General features: G+C 47.7%; 2 protein-coding genes across 2 annotated transcripts in view; both read left to right on the top strand.

Annotated features, from left to right (window-relative positions):
• Positions 1–387: 387 nt before the first annotated feature.
• Positions 388–3961, top strand: MED26 (mediator complex subunit 26). Its single transcript, XM_023517174.1, has 2 exons — positions 388–514; positions 1314–3961. Exons 1-2 carry the CDS (start codon positions 422–424, stop codon positions 2880–2882), a joined length of 1662 nt encoding a protein of 553 aa, XP_023372942.1. The 5' UTR covers positions 388–421; the 3' UTR covers positions 2883–3961.
• A 2708-nt stretch (positions 3962–6669) lies between these two features.
• SLC35E1 (solute carrier family 35 member E1) overlaps positions 6670–18590 on the top strand; it is a 17315-nt gene continuing 5394 nt past the window's right edge. The window contains exons 1-4 of the mRNA XM_012809453.2: positions 6670–7095; positions 7408–7478; positions 9865–10002; positions 11034–11159. Coding sequence (XP_012664907.1) covers positions 6672–7095; positions 7408–7478; positions 9865–10002; positions 11034–11159 — 759 coding nt within the window. The 5' untranslated portion in view covers positions 6670–6671. The remainder of the gene's footprint in view (positions 7096–7407; positions 7479–9864; positions 10003–11033; positions 11160–18590) is intronic.

Raw genomic sequence — 18590 nt, 5'->3', positions numbered from 1 at the left:
GGTGAACTCTAAAGGTCACATGTTAATATAATCAAATTGGTTCATTATGTATTACTCTTTTAAGCTTTGTGCCTTTAATGAATCCTTCAGCATCCCCCACCCCCATCAGATGGCAGAATAGAGGTCATCTCACATATTGGGACAGATCTCATAAGTATCCTGAGTTTCTGCATGTGGGTGGGCATATACATAGAGGAGGGGCTTGTGGCAAGTTGCACACCATGTTCTGGAAGAAGTCAGTGGGGTGGGGGTGTGCACTAGGTACCTTATTTGCCTGGAGAGCATGTAGGAGGGTATGTGGAGTGAAGGGGGTTTGGTGCTGCTGCCTCCTCTTGCTCTGGTAGGGCAGGAAGGGGGACAGTGGAGCAAGCTGGGAATGGGCTTTACAAGCCTCCAGGGGAGAAGGGCAAGAGTTTGATGAATGACTCTTATTTTACAGATCCGGAACATGGTGGCGGTACTGGAAGTCATCTCCAGCTTGGAGAAATACCCCATTACCAAAGAGGCACTGGAGGTGAGTATCCCCAGACCCCGAGCATTTGGGAGGGCAGAATGGAATCAGCAAGGCAGCAGGCTGGATCTTTCTCTAGCTTCTCTGAACTTCATTCTCTCCTCACTAGTCAGGGAGGCCTTCAGAGGATTGACAGAGGTGGTGTGCCCTCATGGCATGTGCCCTGCTATCACTGCCTTCCCATGGGCACTGCAAGAATGGGATGTTATTAGTCCCAGAGCAGGATTCCTTCCTCCATGCCCCATACACCTTGTGGACACATGAGGACATGGGAAGAGGTGTGCTTAAGGAGCCTTCAGTAAATGGCACTGTCCCTGGCTCTCTGCTTAAGTAGCAATAGCAAGTCCTCTGTGTTGTCACCTTGTCCATGGCATCTTCTCACCCAGAAAACTTCCCTGACAGAGTGTCTTTGCAGTGGCCTAGATGGTTCATAGCCACTGGGTGTTGAGACCCTGTGAGATGGTGTTTCTGAGAAAGCCACCTAACCATAGGATTCTTAAGGTCTGAGGACTAGATTTGAGGATTTGTCACAAAGGACCAGATTCCTACAGATTGTGTGTCAGAGAAACTGGATACAAACTGGCTGAAGTCAAACTGGCTGTTCAGTGGGCCTGCCAGCCCGATGCCAGTGACTTGCCACAGCTCAGAAACTTCCAGCAAACAGAAAACATTGGCCTGATAGTGGCTGGGTGGGGAAGAGGTCCTTTCAAAGCCAATGGCACTTCCCACAATTTCTGGCTCAGCTCTCTTTTCATGGGGAAGTCCCTGTCCCAAAAGCGCATTATTATCTCTCTCATTATAGGAAACACGACTCGGGAAGCTCATTAACGACGTCCGCAAGAAAACCAAGAATGAGGAGCTTGCCAAGCGGGCCAAGAAGCTGCTGCGGAGCTGGCAGAAGCTCATTGAACCTGTGCACCAGAATGAGGCGGCACTGCGGGGGCTGGCGGGGGCAGCTGGCTCAGCCAATGGGGGTGCTCACAACTGCCGGCCAGAGGTGGGAGTGGCTGGCACACCGAAGAGCATCCATGACCTGAAGAATCGCAATGACATCCAGAGGTTGCCTGGGCAACGGCTGGACAGGCTGGGTACCCGCAAGCGCCGGGGTGACCAGCGTGACCTCGGCCACCCTGGGCCACCTCCCAAGGTCTCCAAAGCTAGCCATGACCCCCTGGTCCCCAACTCATCTCCCCTCCCCACTAATGGTATCGGTGGAAGCCCAGAAAGCTTCCCCAGCCCCCTGGATGGCAGTGGGCACATGGGCCCTGAGGGCAGCCGCTTGGAGCGTGAGAATGACAAACACAGCGGCAAGATCCCTGTCAATGCTGTGCGGCCTCACACCAACTCCCCTGGTCTGAGCAAGCCCTCTGGGCCCTGCTTGCAGGGAAAGGCTTCGGTGCTGCAGCAGCAAGACAGGGTGGACGAAACTCCAGGGCTACCCCACCCCAAGGGGCTCCCTCGCTGCTCTTTCAGTCCCCGGAACTCACGGCATGAGGGCTCCTTTGCCCGTCAGCAGAGCTCATACGCACCCAAGGGCTCTGTGCCCAGCCCTTCACCTCGGCCCCAGGCACTTGATGCTATGCAGGTGCCATCACCACTTGAGCTGCTGCCAAGTGCAGAGAGCCCAGTTCGCTGGCTGGAGCAGCCTGAGGGCCACCAACGTCCCCTTCTGCCCCGGGCGGGGTTCTCCCCGGACTCCTCCAAGGCGGACAGTGATGCTGCCTCCTCGGGTGGCTCGGACAGTAAAAAGAAAAAGAGGTACCGGCCTCGAGACTACACAGTTAACTTGGACGGGCAGGTAGCTGAGGCAGGCGTCAAGCCTGTCCGGTTAAAAGAGCGAAAGCTCACCTTTGACCCCATGACAAGACAGATCAAACCTCTGACCCAGAAAGAGCCGGTGCGGGCAGACAGCCCTGTGCACATGGAGCAGCCTAGGACAGAGCTAGACAAGCAGGAGGCCAAGGCTAGCCTCCAGAGCCCCTTTGAACAGACGAACTGGAAGGAGCTGTCACGCAATGAGATCATCCAGTCCTACCTGAGCCGGCAGAGCAGCCTGCTCTCGTCATCTGGGGCACAGACCCCCGGGGCTCACCACTTCATGTCTGAGTACCTGAAGCAGGAAGAGAGCACCCGGCGAGGGGCCAGGAAGCTGCATGTGCTGGTGCCTCATGACCCGCCCACAGACCTCCCAGGGCTGACCCGGGAGGTCACACAGGACGATCTTGACAGAATCCAGGCCCACCAGTGGCCAGGGGTGAACGGGTGTCAGGACACACAGGGTAACTGGTATGACTGGACGCAGTGCATATCGCTCGACCCACACGGTGATGACGGGCGGTTGAATGTTCTGCCTTATGTCTGCTTGGACTGACTAGCCCATTGGCCATGAAGTGCATTCCCACCTTGCAGTAGCCAGGGCAGGCGGGTGGCCAGGGTCCAGCTGCTACTTGCAGCTGGTAACTCGGGGTGTCCGGCCCAGGCGGGAGGGAGGTGGCGGGAGTCACATCGTCTCTGCGCTCATCCCTCATAATTCTCCTTCTTTTGTGAAATGCTGCTACGAGTTTACTAACAAAATTGCAAAGGAAGGACCGTGTGGAAGGAAGGACGGCAAAGTGAGTTCAGAACTCTATAGCAGACCAGCTATAAAAAGCGTTAGTTCCCCACCCTGGAAGAGGTGAGGATACTTTCTAGCACCTGAATGCTGGGACCTCAGTTGCAGGCAGGCACAGAAAACCTGTGGGAGAGGTTACCTTTAACGTAGCAACAGAAGCATGCATCTCATCTCTACGTTTTCTGTTCTTTAATTTGGCCCTGAGGGTCTGTGAGACTGTGGGCCCCACCATGGCCTCTGCTCCCCACCCAGCCACTGTCAGGCCAGTGTTTTCTGTTGTGTGCTGGAAGCTTCTGGGCTGCAGTGAGCCAATGGCATCAGGTGGGCAGGCCACTGACCAGCCAGTTTGACCCACACTCCATGGGCATCCACCCGTTTGTATCTGGTTTCAGTTAAACCCCAGTTTTTTTTTTTAAATGCTGCAAAAATTTAAGTTTTCTCAAGTTTATTTTTCTCCTTCTCTTCCATCTACCAGCCAAACAAATCTTTCCTTTCTTCCTCTTTTCTTTTTTTTCCTCCTGCACACATCTAGAAAATTTCACCTTTCTAGAGTTCCCTCCCCCCCACAAAAACACAAAAGTTACCGCGGGTGCTACTGGTGTGTAAGCTGTACTGTTGGGCGAGAGGGAAGACCTGTCTGTACGCTGGAAACACTCATAACCATTCCTTTAGATTCGTTTGCCTTATGGTTATTTGTCATAAACGCGATTTGCAAAAACAAGGAGCCTTAGTGAATGTACAGTACCTAGACTTCTGTGTTCTCAGGACACAGAAGGGAGCAACTTTGCTATTTGGTCCAGTAAGTGGACACCTTGTGATATAAATGTGGAAATAAAAAACGATTTGCACAAACCAGTCTAAGAATTATTTCTTATTTGGGTCTTCACGACCACACCTGCCCTTTGCTGGATTCTGGACTAGCCAGGAAGTCCTAGACCCCACAACCATACTGCATGAAGATGGGGCAGGACAGGGCACAGCTTCAAGGCTGGCTTGTTAAACGTGCTGTTGCATTTGGGGGAGGGAGGAGCGCCACCTTTTATTCATCCAGGGTACCTGCTAGTTTGGAGTGACGAGTCCCAGCGATCCTGCCTCACTCACATACCAGCTACCCCAGAGAGAAACCCTCCATAGGTTGTATCTTAGTGACTTTTTGTTTCTCCCCACAAATATTTGCAGTTCTTAAACGTGGCTGAGAGGCTCTGAGCTGTGTCAGGCAGCTGACTCCTGCTTTTAATACATACCTAGTTGGTACTGATTTTTAAAAAACAACTCCCTTGACTATAAAGTGATAATTTTAGTTTCCCCTGGTCTCTGAAATCCAAAGCTAAGACAAGACTTTGGTTTTCTGAGGTTTTTGCTCCAGAACAGGTCATCTTGCCCATTTCTGCTTAATTTCACATATGAGGAAACAGACCTTTAGAGAGGCAGCCACACGGGGAAAACCGTGGGGTCCAGGCCACCCTTATAGCTTTCAGGATGGCAGTCAACTTCATAGCCAGCAGGGGTTCTGACAAAGGCGTGGTATGGGACATGTGCCACGACCCCAAGAAAAGGCTAATGGGAGGGAGAATCCTAGGAACTTCCATCTACCATCTGTGGGGCTCTGGGCTAATTCTTATGCACCTATCATCATTTGGGGGCTGAAAATGCCTACCCCAGAATTGTGGCAACTAAAATGATAAAAGTTAACCAAAATGTGTCAGTAGGAATGTTTGACATCCAGCTGCGCTATGGAGTAACTATAACTACTTTCCTAAATACACTGTGCCGATTTTACCCTGGACAGCTCTCCTGACATGCAATATCCCAAGGATGTGACATCTCTGACAAGAGAGTCAAAGGCACAGCTGGAGGATATTAGAGTACAGAGGTTGGGGTCTTTTCAGCACCTTTTCTCAGTTCTAGAGATTGAAACAGGCCGATTGTCCCCACCTGCCAGGGACCACCACACCTATGCCTTGAGTATCCAATAAGCTCCAGGGCACAGGTATTGCCTGCCTTTAAGAACACAAGGATATATAAAAAAAAAAGAAGAACACAAGGATAGGTTTGGCTCCTGTAGCTCAGTGGCTAGGGTGCCAGCCACATCACCCAGGCTGGTGGGTTTGAACCTGGCCTGGGCCTTCCAAACAATAACAACTACAACCAAAAATAGCCATGCATTGTGGTGGGCGCCCGTAGTCCCACCTACTTGAGAGGATGAGTCAAGAGAATCACTTAAGCCCAAGAATTTGAGGTTGCTGTGAGTTATCATGCCTCTGCACTACTGATGGTGACAAAGTGAGACTGTCTCAAAAAAGAAAACACAAGGATAAGGCCGGGCATGGTGGCTCACATCTGTAATCCTAACACAATGGATTCGATACTAGCCTGAACCAAGGCGAGACCTCGTCCCTAAATATAGCCAGGCGTTGTGGCGGGAGCCTGTAGTCCCGGCTACTGGGGAGGTTAGGGGGCAGGGGATAGCTTGAGCCCAAGAGTTTAAGGTTACTGTGAGCTTGACGCCACGTCACTCTACCGAGGGCGACAAAAGGTAACTGTCTCAAAACACAAGGATAAGGTGATAACCCCCAACATATGGGGGACCAAAGGTGGGTCGCTGCTTTCTAATTAGACAAGGATACCATAGCAAGGAATTTGAACGCTCCTTCCTCAAAAAGTTGAACGCACATGGTTTTTGAAAAAAAACGTCTTAATTAGTATAAGATCATGCTGAAAAAGCCTTGTTTTCCTCCACTGGGGCCTGGGGCTGATCTATTCTGGCTGCTCAGGGCCAAACATCTCCCCCTTCTCCAAAGCCCTGGAAGCAGGCTGTCGTCGGTCACGCCCCCCCCCCCAATTGGCCGTCGAAATGGGGATGGTAGGTAATACCTACCACACAGCTTTACTAAGATTCAGTGGGATGATGCCTGGGTTAGGCAGGTGAACCGCGCTTGTCGCGGTGGTTTCCAGCCCTTCCAGGGCTACTGGTTGCGCCGGGTTGGCTCCCCGGCCAGGCTTTGGCCACAGGCGTGTGGCCTAGATTTACAGAGCATATTCAGCCCAAGGGGATATTTCAACAACCTAGTTTCTTTCCCCGAAAAGTCTTATCCTCGGTGTCCGCCGCCTCCAGACCATCAGGAATCTGGTTAGGAGACGCGATGTCCCGCCGACCAAGGCCTCTGGGTTTAGTCCACGAGGTCGACTGGCTGCTCACAGACACCGACGGGGCGGAGCCTTCACGCTTCCGCCAGCCCAACCGCTTCTGCTCTTGCCCCCGGGTACCAGGACAGCCCACGTCTCGGATGGCACAGTGGCCTCCAGGTCCGCATCTCCTCCTTCCGTTTCCGGCCTCGGACCCGCCTGCACTAGTAGTGCATTCAGTGGCTGGCGAGGCCTGCACTCGATACGTGCTGTCTGGCCCGTCACCCGGCGCGCAGGGATGACGTGAGGCTTCAGTAAACCAATGGGTGATGGCGTTAACCGCAGGACCCACCCCCGCTGAGCCCCGCCCCCGCCCGGCGTCGGGCCGTCGGACAGGCGGGAAGGGGCGGCCGCTCCGGGAGGATGGCGGCGGCTTCTGCGGCGGCTGTGGGCTCGGGCTCCAGCGCAGGGGCCTCGGGTGCAGCGGGCGGCGGGGCGCGTGAGGGCGCGCGAGTGGCGGCACTCTGCCTGTTGTGGTATGCGCTGAGCGCGGGCGGCAACGTGGTCAACAAGGTTATCCTGAGCGCTTTCCCATTCCCGGTGACCGTGTCGCTGTGCCATATCCTGGCGCTGTGCGCGGGGCTCCCGCCGCTGCTGCGCGCCTGGCGCGTGCCCCCAGCGCCACCCGTCTCGGGCGCTGGGCCCAGCTCGCATCCGTCTCCCAGCCCGCTACTGCCGCCGCGTTTCTACCCGCGCTACGTGCTGCCGCTCGCCTTCGGCAAGTACTTCGCATCTGTGTCTGCGCACGTCAGCATCTGGAAGGTGCCCGTGTCCTACGCTCACACCGGTGGGTGCGGCACCCGAACTGTGGGGCGGTGGCCGGGGCGTTCTGCCCAGGGCTTGTGCTCGTGGGTAGGAGTTCGCTGGCCAGAGCGCGTCCCACCGGGACGAGAGGTCTGCAGAGGACCCGCCAAAGCTTTTGGTAGGGGAGGGGCACGTAAAGCGTTCTCAGGGAGGAAAAGATCTGAGAAGGGAGCTGGGAGCAGAGCCAGGCAGACCACGACTATTGGGTGGAACCCCACCGTGGAAGTGGAGTGGGCTTCTTGGGTGGGCCTTGGGACTGGGGTAGCCCACTGAGTGCCCTTCCCTCTCTTTGCAGTGAAGGCCACAATGCCCATCTGGGTGGTCCTCCTGTCCCGTATTATCATGAAGGAGAAGCAAAGCACTAAGGTAATCGCGGGGAGGGACTCTGGACAGAGGGATCCGGCTGTTGCCCAACTGGTGACGTGGTCCCTGCTTCTGGTCTGCAGGCTATCAGGCTAATTGTCAAATAAGGAAGTCAGTGTAGAGGACTCCAATGGCCTTTTTACTGCTAAAGTTCTTTCTAGAATCACCCTGCGAGCAGTGTATATGAATCATGTGTATCTTACGAACATTGTTGTTCCTCAGGTTTAATTTTCCTCCCTGTTTTGATTTCCTACCTGGGGTTGCTGGTAGGTGAAGGCTTGGCCACATCTTGTTAAGGCAGCCATGCATGTCCCTCCACTAGAACCACAATTGAAGGGAACTGTGAAACTGACATGTTTTCATTTCTGTATAAGAGGAATGAATGGTCAGAGGACTTCTGGGACCCAGAAACAAGATGTCAAATCAAATGAGTTTGATTTTTGGTGAAATTCAGCAAAGTCAAAGTCATAGAAATGAAAGCAGCATGTGGAACTTAGGGTACATAGGAGGATGCTTCTGGCAGACTCCAGGTTCTGTTCAAAATGCCAAGCCATGGCTGTAGCCAGAGGCAGCCTTGCCCCTTGTCCGCAAGCAGAAGTCAGACTCTTGTCCCAGCTGGAATCCATTTCATGATGGACACTGTCTTTTTTCCAAGTGGTTGGTTTCTGGCATCATGTATTATATTTTATGTAACTCGGAGCAGCAGTGCCCTGGATCAACTTATAGAAAGTGGGCCACTGTGGCTGAATTTTTTTTTTATTCCAGCCTATCTTTATCTCAGCAACACCTGTGTGTGCTCTTCATCCTGCCCCCTTAGGGTGATGTCGGGTGTGACTTGCCTTCTGGGGGTCAGAGTTGCCCAGGAAGTGTGTAGCTGCATCACTTGATACCACATCATGTTTATCAGGTGTCCTGTTGTACAGGACATTGTACCCGGCTTGGGCAAGAAGCCGGAAACTTCACACAATGAGGAAAGACTAGGGATTGACTCTCTGAAGCAAGCAAACTAATGATAATGAAGTAATAACTTCATAGGGATCCACCCTGCAAGGCAGATAAAGCAGGTAGTCATCATTCCTGACTTCAGGAGAAGAAATAGGACTTAAGAGGAGACATGCATGCATGAAGGCCGCAGCCAATGGTAGGGGAGCTGGAATGGAGACCCTGCAGTTCAGAGCCCTTGTTCTACCCTCCCAGGGGGCATTACCACCTCCTGTTAAGGGTATTCACCCTTGTCTTGAAAGTGTTCTTTGTAGGACAAGGTTGCACTAGAACATTAGACATAGAGAATGGATCCCTGCAGATCCTGGCAGTTGGGAGACATTTAGCCAACAGGCCCTTTCATGCTGGACCTTCTAGAAGGCCTCCTGTCATTCAGCCAGTGGGTATTGAGTACCTCCTCTGTGGCAGGCACGCAGATAGAGCAGCAAACAAGGACCTGCCCTAGAATTATACATGGTCTAACAAGGACCAGATGATTGAAAGGGCAGTTAGCATGAGTGGCAAGCACTCCATTGGGGAAGCCCAGGCAGAAGCCAAAGGACACATAGCATAGGAACCTACAGGGTAGAGCTGAGTGTCCTGAGAACCGAGAGGAATTGTTGCCAGCAGAAGGAGATGTCCGTGGAGTGTCTCTACCAAGAGTAATCAAGTTGTAGGAGCCTGCAAGAAGAGGAAATGAGAACTTCTTAGCAGGGGTCCTCAAACTTTTAAAACAGGGGCCAGTTCACTGTCCCTTAGACCATTGGAGGGCTGGACTGCAGGCCTGGGAAGAGTCAGCTGCTAAGCAGGACAGGCAATGGTAGCAAAAACACCCTGCGGGCCGGATAAATGTTCTCCTTGGGCTGTAGTTTGAGGACCCCTGTCTTAGAGGATCAAGGTTGCAAATCCTAGTGTGTTGGCAGCAGCTGGAGAGATCCATTAGGTTAAACCAGCCTTGTTCTGTGGCCCTGAGCAGAGGTTCTTGATGGAGGTGATGGTGTAGGGCAGGCATCCTCAAACTACCACCCACGGGCTACATGCAGCCCGCCTAGGACATTTATCTGGCCCGCTAGGTGTTTTTGCCACCGCTGCCTGTCCTTCTTAGCAGCTGACTGGTCCTGGGGCCTGCAGTCCGGCCCTCCAATGGTCTGAGGGACAGTGAACTGGCCCCCTGTTTAAAAAGTTTGAGGACCCCTGGTTTAGGGGTGGGTCTGCCCACAAACACACAGACCTGCCCCTCATGCTCTGATAACTATCTCCCTCTAGCCATTCCTCAGAGCATCAGTGGCATTCCAAAGTGTCCCTTTGGTGAGAGAGGAGAGAGCAAAGGAAGCTTTCCTCCAGGCATCTGTGGCAGGCAGCCCAACTCCAAGCTGGCCTTATCAGCCCTCCTGCTGTCCTCCTACAGGTGTATTTGTCACTCATCCCCATCATCAGCGGCGTCCTGTTGGCCACCGTCACTGAGTTGTCTTTCGACATGTGGGGTCTTGTAAGCGCCCTTGCTGCCACTCTGTGCTTCTCCCTTCAGAACATATTCTCCAAAAAGGTATTTGGACACTGTCATGAATACTCACGGTATTTCAAGGGTGTGCGGGTGGCGGGCTGGTAGCATTTGAAATATTGGCTGGGTAGAGACTTTATCATTGTGGGAGCAAAAAAAATCCTTACTGCCATTCTGCTAGTCTCCTGTTTGCTGCTTTACTTTTTAAAGTTTGTTTTTCCATTATAAAATTAACACATGCTTCATTTAAAAAAAAAAAAAGAGTAAATCCCAGTTTTAAAAAATGTTTTTAAACTTAGCACCTACTATGTGCACCTGCTATGTGTGGTGGGTGTTCAAGATAAGGAATCAAAAGAGACCTGTCCCCTGCTCAGAGATTTCCACTTTATTGAGTCAAAATCACAGTGTAGTTTCCTGAAGATTGCTACTATTAATGTTAGGTTTCTTTTGCACATTTCTTAGAGTTACAATACTGCAGATGTGTTAGAAATTTTGTTTCACTCATTTTATCATAGCATTTCCCCATATCATTAACAGTTACTGCTCTTAAATCCTATGGCAGTCACATACTTTACAGGTACCACAGTTAACACTATCAGTTTGTATTAGACATATCAGTTATTTTCAACTCATTGTAATGTAGAAATGATCTTTGTGTGTGATGTTTTTCTGTCTCTCAGGTTATTCTTTTATGGTAAGCTTACAGTTTTCAAATCAGAGTGTATGAAACATTTATGGCTCAGGACATAGTCTGCCTGGTTGTATTCTGGAAAGTATATAGCAATTTAGACTTAAACCAGCAAAATTTTGGAGTGCCTGTTTTCACTACATTTTCACTAGCATTAGGTGTTACTGGTTTTATTTTCCTTCTTTTTTCTTGGTTCCTTTATACATGGAATATGGTACTTGTTTGGGGCATGTGCTATGTATGTCATCATAGATGCACTTGGAGGTGCGGTGTTCAATGTCAGATGCAGGGGTTAGTGTACAGTCACTGTGCTTCGGGCCTGAGTAACTGGAGCCCTTCTTGCCACATGTAGCATCAATCAGCCTTTGAAGTGGCTTTCTCTTTTCAGGTATTGAGAGATTCACGGATCCACCATCTCCGGCTGCTGAACATCCTGGGCTGCCATGCTGTCTTCTTTATGATTCCCACCTGGGTTCTGGTAGACCTCTCAGCTTTCCTGGTCAGCAGTGACTTGGTGAGTTGGCTGGCACTAAGAACTTACCCTTTTTCTTGACAAGTTCTAAAATAGATGCTTTGTTTAGGAGCTACATCTCCATGTTGACTTTGGAGTGTTTTCTGCTATCTAGTAGCCTTATAAAAAATGTGACTCTTTTGTTAGGACTCACATTATATGCAGTCAAGAAAAGAGTGAGCTTCCTTTGCATTTCTGTCTCTAGTGTGCTTGATTCCAGCTGCTGAATCGGGGGTGGGGGGGGGTGGGGATGCCAACACAGGTGACCCTTTCCTCTGGTGGTAGTCTAGTTCAGATCTTACTTTGAATTTTTAAAACTGTACAGCTTGATTTCTTTCCTGTCCATATTTCCATATATTTCCATTTACTCCAGGAATCTTCCTACCACCTATAGCAGTGGTTCTCAACCTGTAGGTCACGACCCCTTTGTCACAATGAAAATACATCCTGCATATCAGATGTTTACATCGCGATTCATAACAGTAGCAAAATTATAGTTAGGAAGTAGCAGCGAAAATAATTTTATGGTTGGGGGTCACCACAACATGAGGATCTGTATTAAAGGGTCGCAGCGTTAGGAAGTTGAGAACCACTGACCTATAGGCTGATCTCTCAACCTCCAGAGAATGTGTTAGAAACTAACATAGGAGGGCTGGGTGCAGTGGTTCACACCTATAATCCCAGTGCACTGGGAGACCAAGGTAGGAGGATTGAGACCAGCATAAGTAAGAGCGAGACCTGTCTCTGCAATAAAATAATTAGCCAGGCATGGTCGTGTGTGCCTACAGTCTCAGCTAGTCAGGAGGAACACTCCAGCCCAGGTGAGGCTGTAGTCAGCTATTGATGACGCCACTGCATTCCAGCCTGGTCAACAGAATGTGACCCTGTCTCAAGCAAGGAAGGGAGGGAAAGAAGGAGAGAGGGATGAAGCAAAAGAAAGAAAAGAGGGAGGGAGAGATGGGAGGAAGGGGAAGGAAAAAGGAAGGAAGGAAAGAAAGAAAGGTGAATATAAAGAGGAGGCTGGTTTGATTTCTGTAGACCTATTTAGAAAGGAAGAATGTTTATTGAGGGCTTACTGTGATCTAGCTCGATTTGTGACATTTCTTGCCTTTAATCTTTAGCACCACCTATTATAGTGGATATTATCTCCATTTTATAGATAAATAACCTCAGTTTTCTAACTTTCCTTCCATGCTGATGAACTATAATTTCTCCTTGAAGAATGTTCCATCATCAGTCAGGACTTGTTTGTTACCTTGAAGTCCATTCTGTACAAGAAAAGCAGCTTGGGTGGGTGCAATGGCTGCTTCTTGTAATCCCAGCCCTTAGGGACACTGAGGCAAGAGGATCACTAGGGGCCAGAAGTTAAACACCAGTGTAGGCAACATAGTGAGACTCTGTCTTTCCAAAACAATTTAAAAGTTAACCAGGCTTGGTGGCATGTGCTTGTAGTCCCAGCTCCTTGGGAGGCTGAGGCAAGAGGATTGCTTGAGTCCAGGATTCGGAGAATACAGTGAGCTATGACTGTTCCACCGGACTCCATCCTGAGTGACAGAGTGAGACCCTATCTTTAATTACCAATTTTCAGAGTAAAAGTATTGTAAAGTGCTGTTCAAATGTTGACCAGGGAATTCAGGGTTTTTTCCTTTTGGGGAGTGGGTGGAAGGTTCTCTTATTTTTCTTCATTATGAACTTTGTGTGTTTGTCAGTTACATGAGTTATTCCTATTCATATTCTCCTGTCTTAGCAAATGGAGCTCTTATGATTATCTCCGTGGCTTCTAGCACTACAGGTCAGTCTTCGGTAGCCTTTGACTCAATGGGATAACCTCCCCTACTCATGCCCTTCCCATCCCACACCTGTATTCAGCTCTTTCAGGAATAAGAGTTCTAGTTGGGAAGGGTGTTAATACACAAAATCCAAGTACTTTTTACCCCTATTTCTGATTTGTATATATTCATGGGGTCCAAGTGCAATTTTGCTACAATGATATATTGCATTGTGATGAAGTCAGGGCCTTCAGTGCATACACCACTGGAGCAAAGCACATTGTGCCCACACACTCTGGGGGTGCTCATTGCTGCTGCATTGCTATTGAAGTTGTGCCTTCACAGCGAAAAGCTAGGATATGAATACTTGGTGAAGCAGCAGAGAGTTCAAAGGGATTAATTCCAATTTCAATTTAATTGTGCAGGATTTTTTTTTCTTTTGCAGTTTTTGGCTGGGGCTGGGTTTGAACCCACCACTTCTGGCATATAGGGCCCGCACCCTACCCCTTGGAGCCACAGGTGCCACCCGATTTTTTTTTTTTTTTAAATAGAGACAGAGTCTCACTTTTTTGCCCTCAGTAGAGTGCTGTGGCGTCACACCCCATAATAACCTCCAACTCCTGGGCTTAGGCTATTCTCTTGGCTCAGCCTCCCGAGTAGCTAGAACTACTGGCTCCTGCCTCAACGCCCAGCTATGTTGTTGTTGTTGCTGTTGTTGTTGTTGCAGTTTGGCTGGGGCTGGGTTCAAACCTGCCACCCTTGGTATATGGGGCTGGTGCCCTACCCACTGAGCCACAGGTGCTGCCTCATAGTCCAGGATTTTTACTGTTTTCTTTTTTTTTTTTTTTCTTTTCGTTTTCTTTTTAAAGATGGAGTCTTGCTCTGTTGCCCTGGTAGAGTGCAGTGGCATCATTACAGCTCACAGCAGCCTCAAACTTCTGGGTTTAAGCAGTCCACCTGCCTCGTGCTCCCAGTAGCTTGGACTATAGGTGCATGCAACCACACCTGGCTAGTTGTTCTGATTTCAGTACAGAAAATGGTCTCTGGTCTCGCTTTTGCTCAAGCTGGTTTTGAGTTCCTGAACTCAGGCAATCCTTCTGCCTCAGCCTCCCACAGTGCTAGGATTGTAGATGCGAGCCATGGCCCCTAACTGATTTCTATACTTATATCTCAATTCCAGTATGCTTGGTTCCTCTCAGTTCTTATTTGCTTATTCTACCCCAGTTATTCATTTACATTCTTCTACTGTACACTCACTCATAAAATCACATCAATTGAGAATCGCCATAGTACAACTGCAAGTAGAGTACTGAGAAAAGTTAAGACTTCTGTATAGCTCCATTTGTTCTCAGAACACGTTCCTTTAAAGTGTGCCCGTGGAATACTGCATTCTAAGATCACCTGAAATGACTGTGTTCACATTGTGCCTGGGTCACCAACTTACTATGCACTTAGGTTCCATTTGTTTTCAGTTTTTAGCAGTTGCCTTTTTTTTCTTCCATACTGAATATGTAAACTTGTAAAGCCCTTATAGTTCCAAAGCCAAACTATGTATCAAGGATTATTCAAAGAAATCTGGCCTTAATCCCTGTGATCTTTACCCTATCTTTTCCCTCCCCCTAGATAACAGTTTTTATGTTCCTGGTTCAACCTTTCCGTGTTTCTTTTTACAAATACGTGTACAAGCAAATTTGCATATATATTCATACCCTCCATCTTTCCTTTATTTTATTTATTTATTTATTTTTTAATAGAGACAGAATCTCACTTTGTTGCCCTCAGTAGAGTGCTGTAGCGTCACAGCTCACAGCAACCTCCAGCCTCAGCCTCCCAACTAGCTGGGACAACAGGCGCTCACCACAATGCCTGGCTATTTTTTTGTTGCAGTTTGGCCGGGGCTGGGTTTGAACCCACCACCCTTGGTAAACTGGGCCAGCGCCCTACTCACTGAGCCAGAGGAGCCGCCCACCCTCCCTCTTTCTGACACAAAAAGTGACCTTTTACATACACAGTCAGCCTTTTTTATCTGTGGGTTCCACATGTACGATTTAACCAAGAATCAGAAATTTTCAGAGGAAGTAAAAGAAGTAAAAACAATAAAAAATAACAGTACCACAATTAAAAAAAACTAATACAGTATAACATTTATTTACATAGCATTTACATCAGGGACTCGAGCATCTGTGGATTTTGATAACCCCAGAGCAACTTGGAATCAATCTCCCTCAGATAACAAGGGGCAACTGTACTACTCTGCACCTTGCTTTTTTCGCTTATTAGGTCCCGGTTATCTTTTCAACTTGACATATAAATTCTACCTCATTTCTTTTATGTGCTGTGTCATATTGTCAACAGGTTTACTTCTGGTTCTCATCCTATTTTGTGTTAACAATTCATTGGTGCTTATATGTGTAGCCACACAGGTGTAATACTTAGACTTTTGCTGTCATCTCTTGGTTTTTCTTGCATTTGAGACTGTTTCTTTTTCCTTCTAGTGATTATTTTTTTTTCTCCATAGAGGCTGTATACACAAAGGATGCCCCAAAAAATGTATATACATTTTAAGAAAAAAAAAATTACTGAAATTATAATACTCAATGTAGACTGATAACAAAATATGAATACAAGTTATGTTTGAGTACCTATTGTAATTGCAGTGTCAAATATGACTTAAGTATTACAATTTTAATACTCTTTCCTTTCTTAAAATATGTATCCATTTTTTTGGTACCCTCTGTGTATGTGTGTATTTTTTTAAAATATGAGTGGGTCCTTGTATGTTTTACTGTAGCTCTGGTGAAACACTATTCAACAGTGTTGCAGCGTGAAGGTATGATTTCCACATATCTGGGCTCCTCCTCTTTGTCTGATGTCTCCAACATAGATACACACAAGTGGCAGATTAGTCATTGCTGTTCCAGACCTGGACTCCAGAATGAGAGGGTGGAGGCTCAGGTGGGAAAACATCAGCTGGTATCTAGTGCTCACCACCTTACCAAGAATTAAAGCCTGGGGCAGCGCCTGGGGCTCAAAGGGGTAGGGCACAGGCCCCCATATACTGGAGGTGGCAGGTTCAAACCCAGCCCCAGCCAAAAACTGCAAAAATAAATAAAATAAAATAAAATAAAAATAGAAAAATGAGCAGGAGTTGTGGTGGGCGCCTGTAGTCCTACTTAGGAGGCTAAGGCAGGAGGATCACCTGAGCCCAAGAGTTTGAGGTTGCTGTGAGCTATGATGATGCCATGGCACTCTACCCAGGGTAACAGAGTGAGACTCAGCCTCCAAAAAGAAAGCCTGGAGAGGGCAATTCCCAGAGATGCATGGCCCAGTGAAAGCCAACCAGAGATCGTCAGATTCTAAAGCAGGCATCTGGCTTTAAAATTTGGACAGAATGCACAAAATAGCTACTTGAGAACTGAAAAGGAAATGGTAGTAGGCAGATCAAAGGAGAAGAGCAGAATTCAAAGTGTCTCTGAACCAGCAGTGACTTTGCTGTTCTTTTTCCTCATATATCTCCAGCCTACACTTCAGGCAACCTGAAATGTGGAAGTGGGCCCTGGATAAGAACAGACAAGCTCACTGTTTGGAACTTGGAGAGTGGGAAAGGAGACCCCTAACTCTGAGAGAGGAAGGAAAAGCCCTCTCTTGGGGTTTCACGGTTTTCTTTTTTTCCTTTATTCTCTTAATAGCAGGCCCCAGATAGTCCCATTGTGCTACAGCAGAGGCCCACAGGCACCTAAACCCTGAGTGAAGGGGAAACTTCCTTTGCATTCAGAGGAAGTGTGGTCCTAAAAGGAAGGGATTAGCCCCGTTGTCTTTTTTCTCTCTTTATACACTCACTGCTTGGCTTATAAATGGGAGTACAATCACAGGAAGTATGCAGCAGATGGGTAGTTAAGCTTTCTGAGTGAATGAGTGCAAAGGGGGACCCCTAGGAAATTGGAAAGTACCCAGGAAATCATGGAGCAGGAGGAGCTTGGAAAAGTGATCAAATAAAGCAATTCACGGAATCCTGGGCTCACCCTTGAGCTCTCCATGTGAGGATCCGATCCTACACAGCATACCAAAGACTCTGAAAACTGAACGACAGGATAGACTACCGCCCAAGTTTGAGACAGACCACAGGGTAGTGCACTCAAGACAGAGCCAAATACCACTGTAAAGATGCTGAAAAGAGAATTATATTGGAACTATAACCTACAGAAGGCTGGTCAGGCTTAAACAGCCAGTGTCAATTGCCTGTAAAAACAAAATAACATTCTTCATAGGATTTAAATAAGACCCAGAGTCTTACAGTATGTCAGATATTCAGGATGCAATCCAAAATTACTTTCATATAAAGAACCAGGAAAATTCAAGGTCATGCGGGCAAAGAATCAGTGGACACCAACATGAGATGACATACATGTTAGCATTCTTGGACAAATTTAAAGCAACAATTATAATCATGCTTCAAGAAGAAAGATAGAAGAACCAAATGGAAAAAAACAGTAACTTAAAATTTTAAAAATTCACAGATGGACTTCAATAGCAGAATAGTGGTTAACAGAGGAAATGGTTAATAATTTGAGAATAGATCAATAGAAATTACTAAGTTTGAACAACAGAGAGAAAAAGGTTAAGAGATGTGAACAGATAAGACCAGCATAGGCAATACAGCAAGACTATAATGTAATTAGAAGTCTCTATGAGAAACATTATCTGGGGCCAGGTGCAGTGGCTCACATCTGTAATCCTAGTACTCAGGGAGGCCAAGGCAGGTGGAGTGTTTGAGCTCAGGAAATTGAGACCAGCCTGAGCAAGAGCAAGACCTCACCGCTAGTAAAAATAGAAAATCTAGCCAAGTGTGGTGGTGTGCACTTGGGAGGTACTAGGGAGCCTGAGGCAAGAGCATCACCTGATTCCCAGAGTTTGAGGTTGCTGTGAGCTATGATAATGCCATGGCACTCTACCCAGGGCAACAGAGTCAGACTCACTCTCAAAAAGGGAAAAAAGAAGAAATATTAGCTGGGCATGGTGGCATATCTTGACCCATCAATCAAACTGCTGAAAACTAAAAACAAACAAAAATTCGTGAAAGTAGCCAGAGAGAAATGATGCATTACTTAAAGTACTGAAACTAAAGTAACTGTCAACTCAGAATTCTATATGCTCCATATATAGAAACTCTGTAATCAGCGGAACTATAGAAAATCAGCAAGCATAAACACCACCATCAACCAACTGGATATCTCTTTTATAGAGTACTAAACAGTAGCAGAACAGACGTTCTTTTCAAGTACACATGGAATATTCACTAAGACATGATATTCTGTGTACTAAAATACACCTTAACAAATTTAAAAGGTTTGAAATGATGCAATATATATTCTCTGACCATAGGGAATTAGAAGTCACTAACAGGTTACAGGAAAATCTCCAAACACTCAGAGATTGAATAGCACATTGCTAAATATTTCACAGGCCAAAGAGGAAAACAGGAGAAAAATCTTCATGACTTGGTATTTGTTCTTAGATATTACACCAAAAGCAAAGTCCATAAAAGAAAAAATTGGTAAAGAAGGTTTCATTGAAATTAAAAACTTGCTCTGTGAAAACACTGTTAAAAGTGAGTGTTTGAAAAGACCAACTAAAGACTGGGAGAAAATATTTCTTTTTTTTTTTT

Source organism: Otolemur garnettii, unplaced genomic scaffold (genome assembly GCF_000181295.1).
Source record: "Otolemur garnettii isolate 467f Iridium unplaced genomic scaffold, OtoGar3 scaffold00105, whole genome shotgun sequence".
NCBI lineage: Eukaryota > Metazoa > Chordata > Mammalia > Primates > Galagidae > Otolemur > Otolemur garnettii.
Note: the sequence above shows the minus strand (reverse complement) of the source record. Positions and strands in the feature narration are given on the sequence as shown.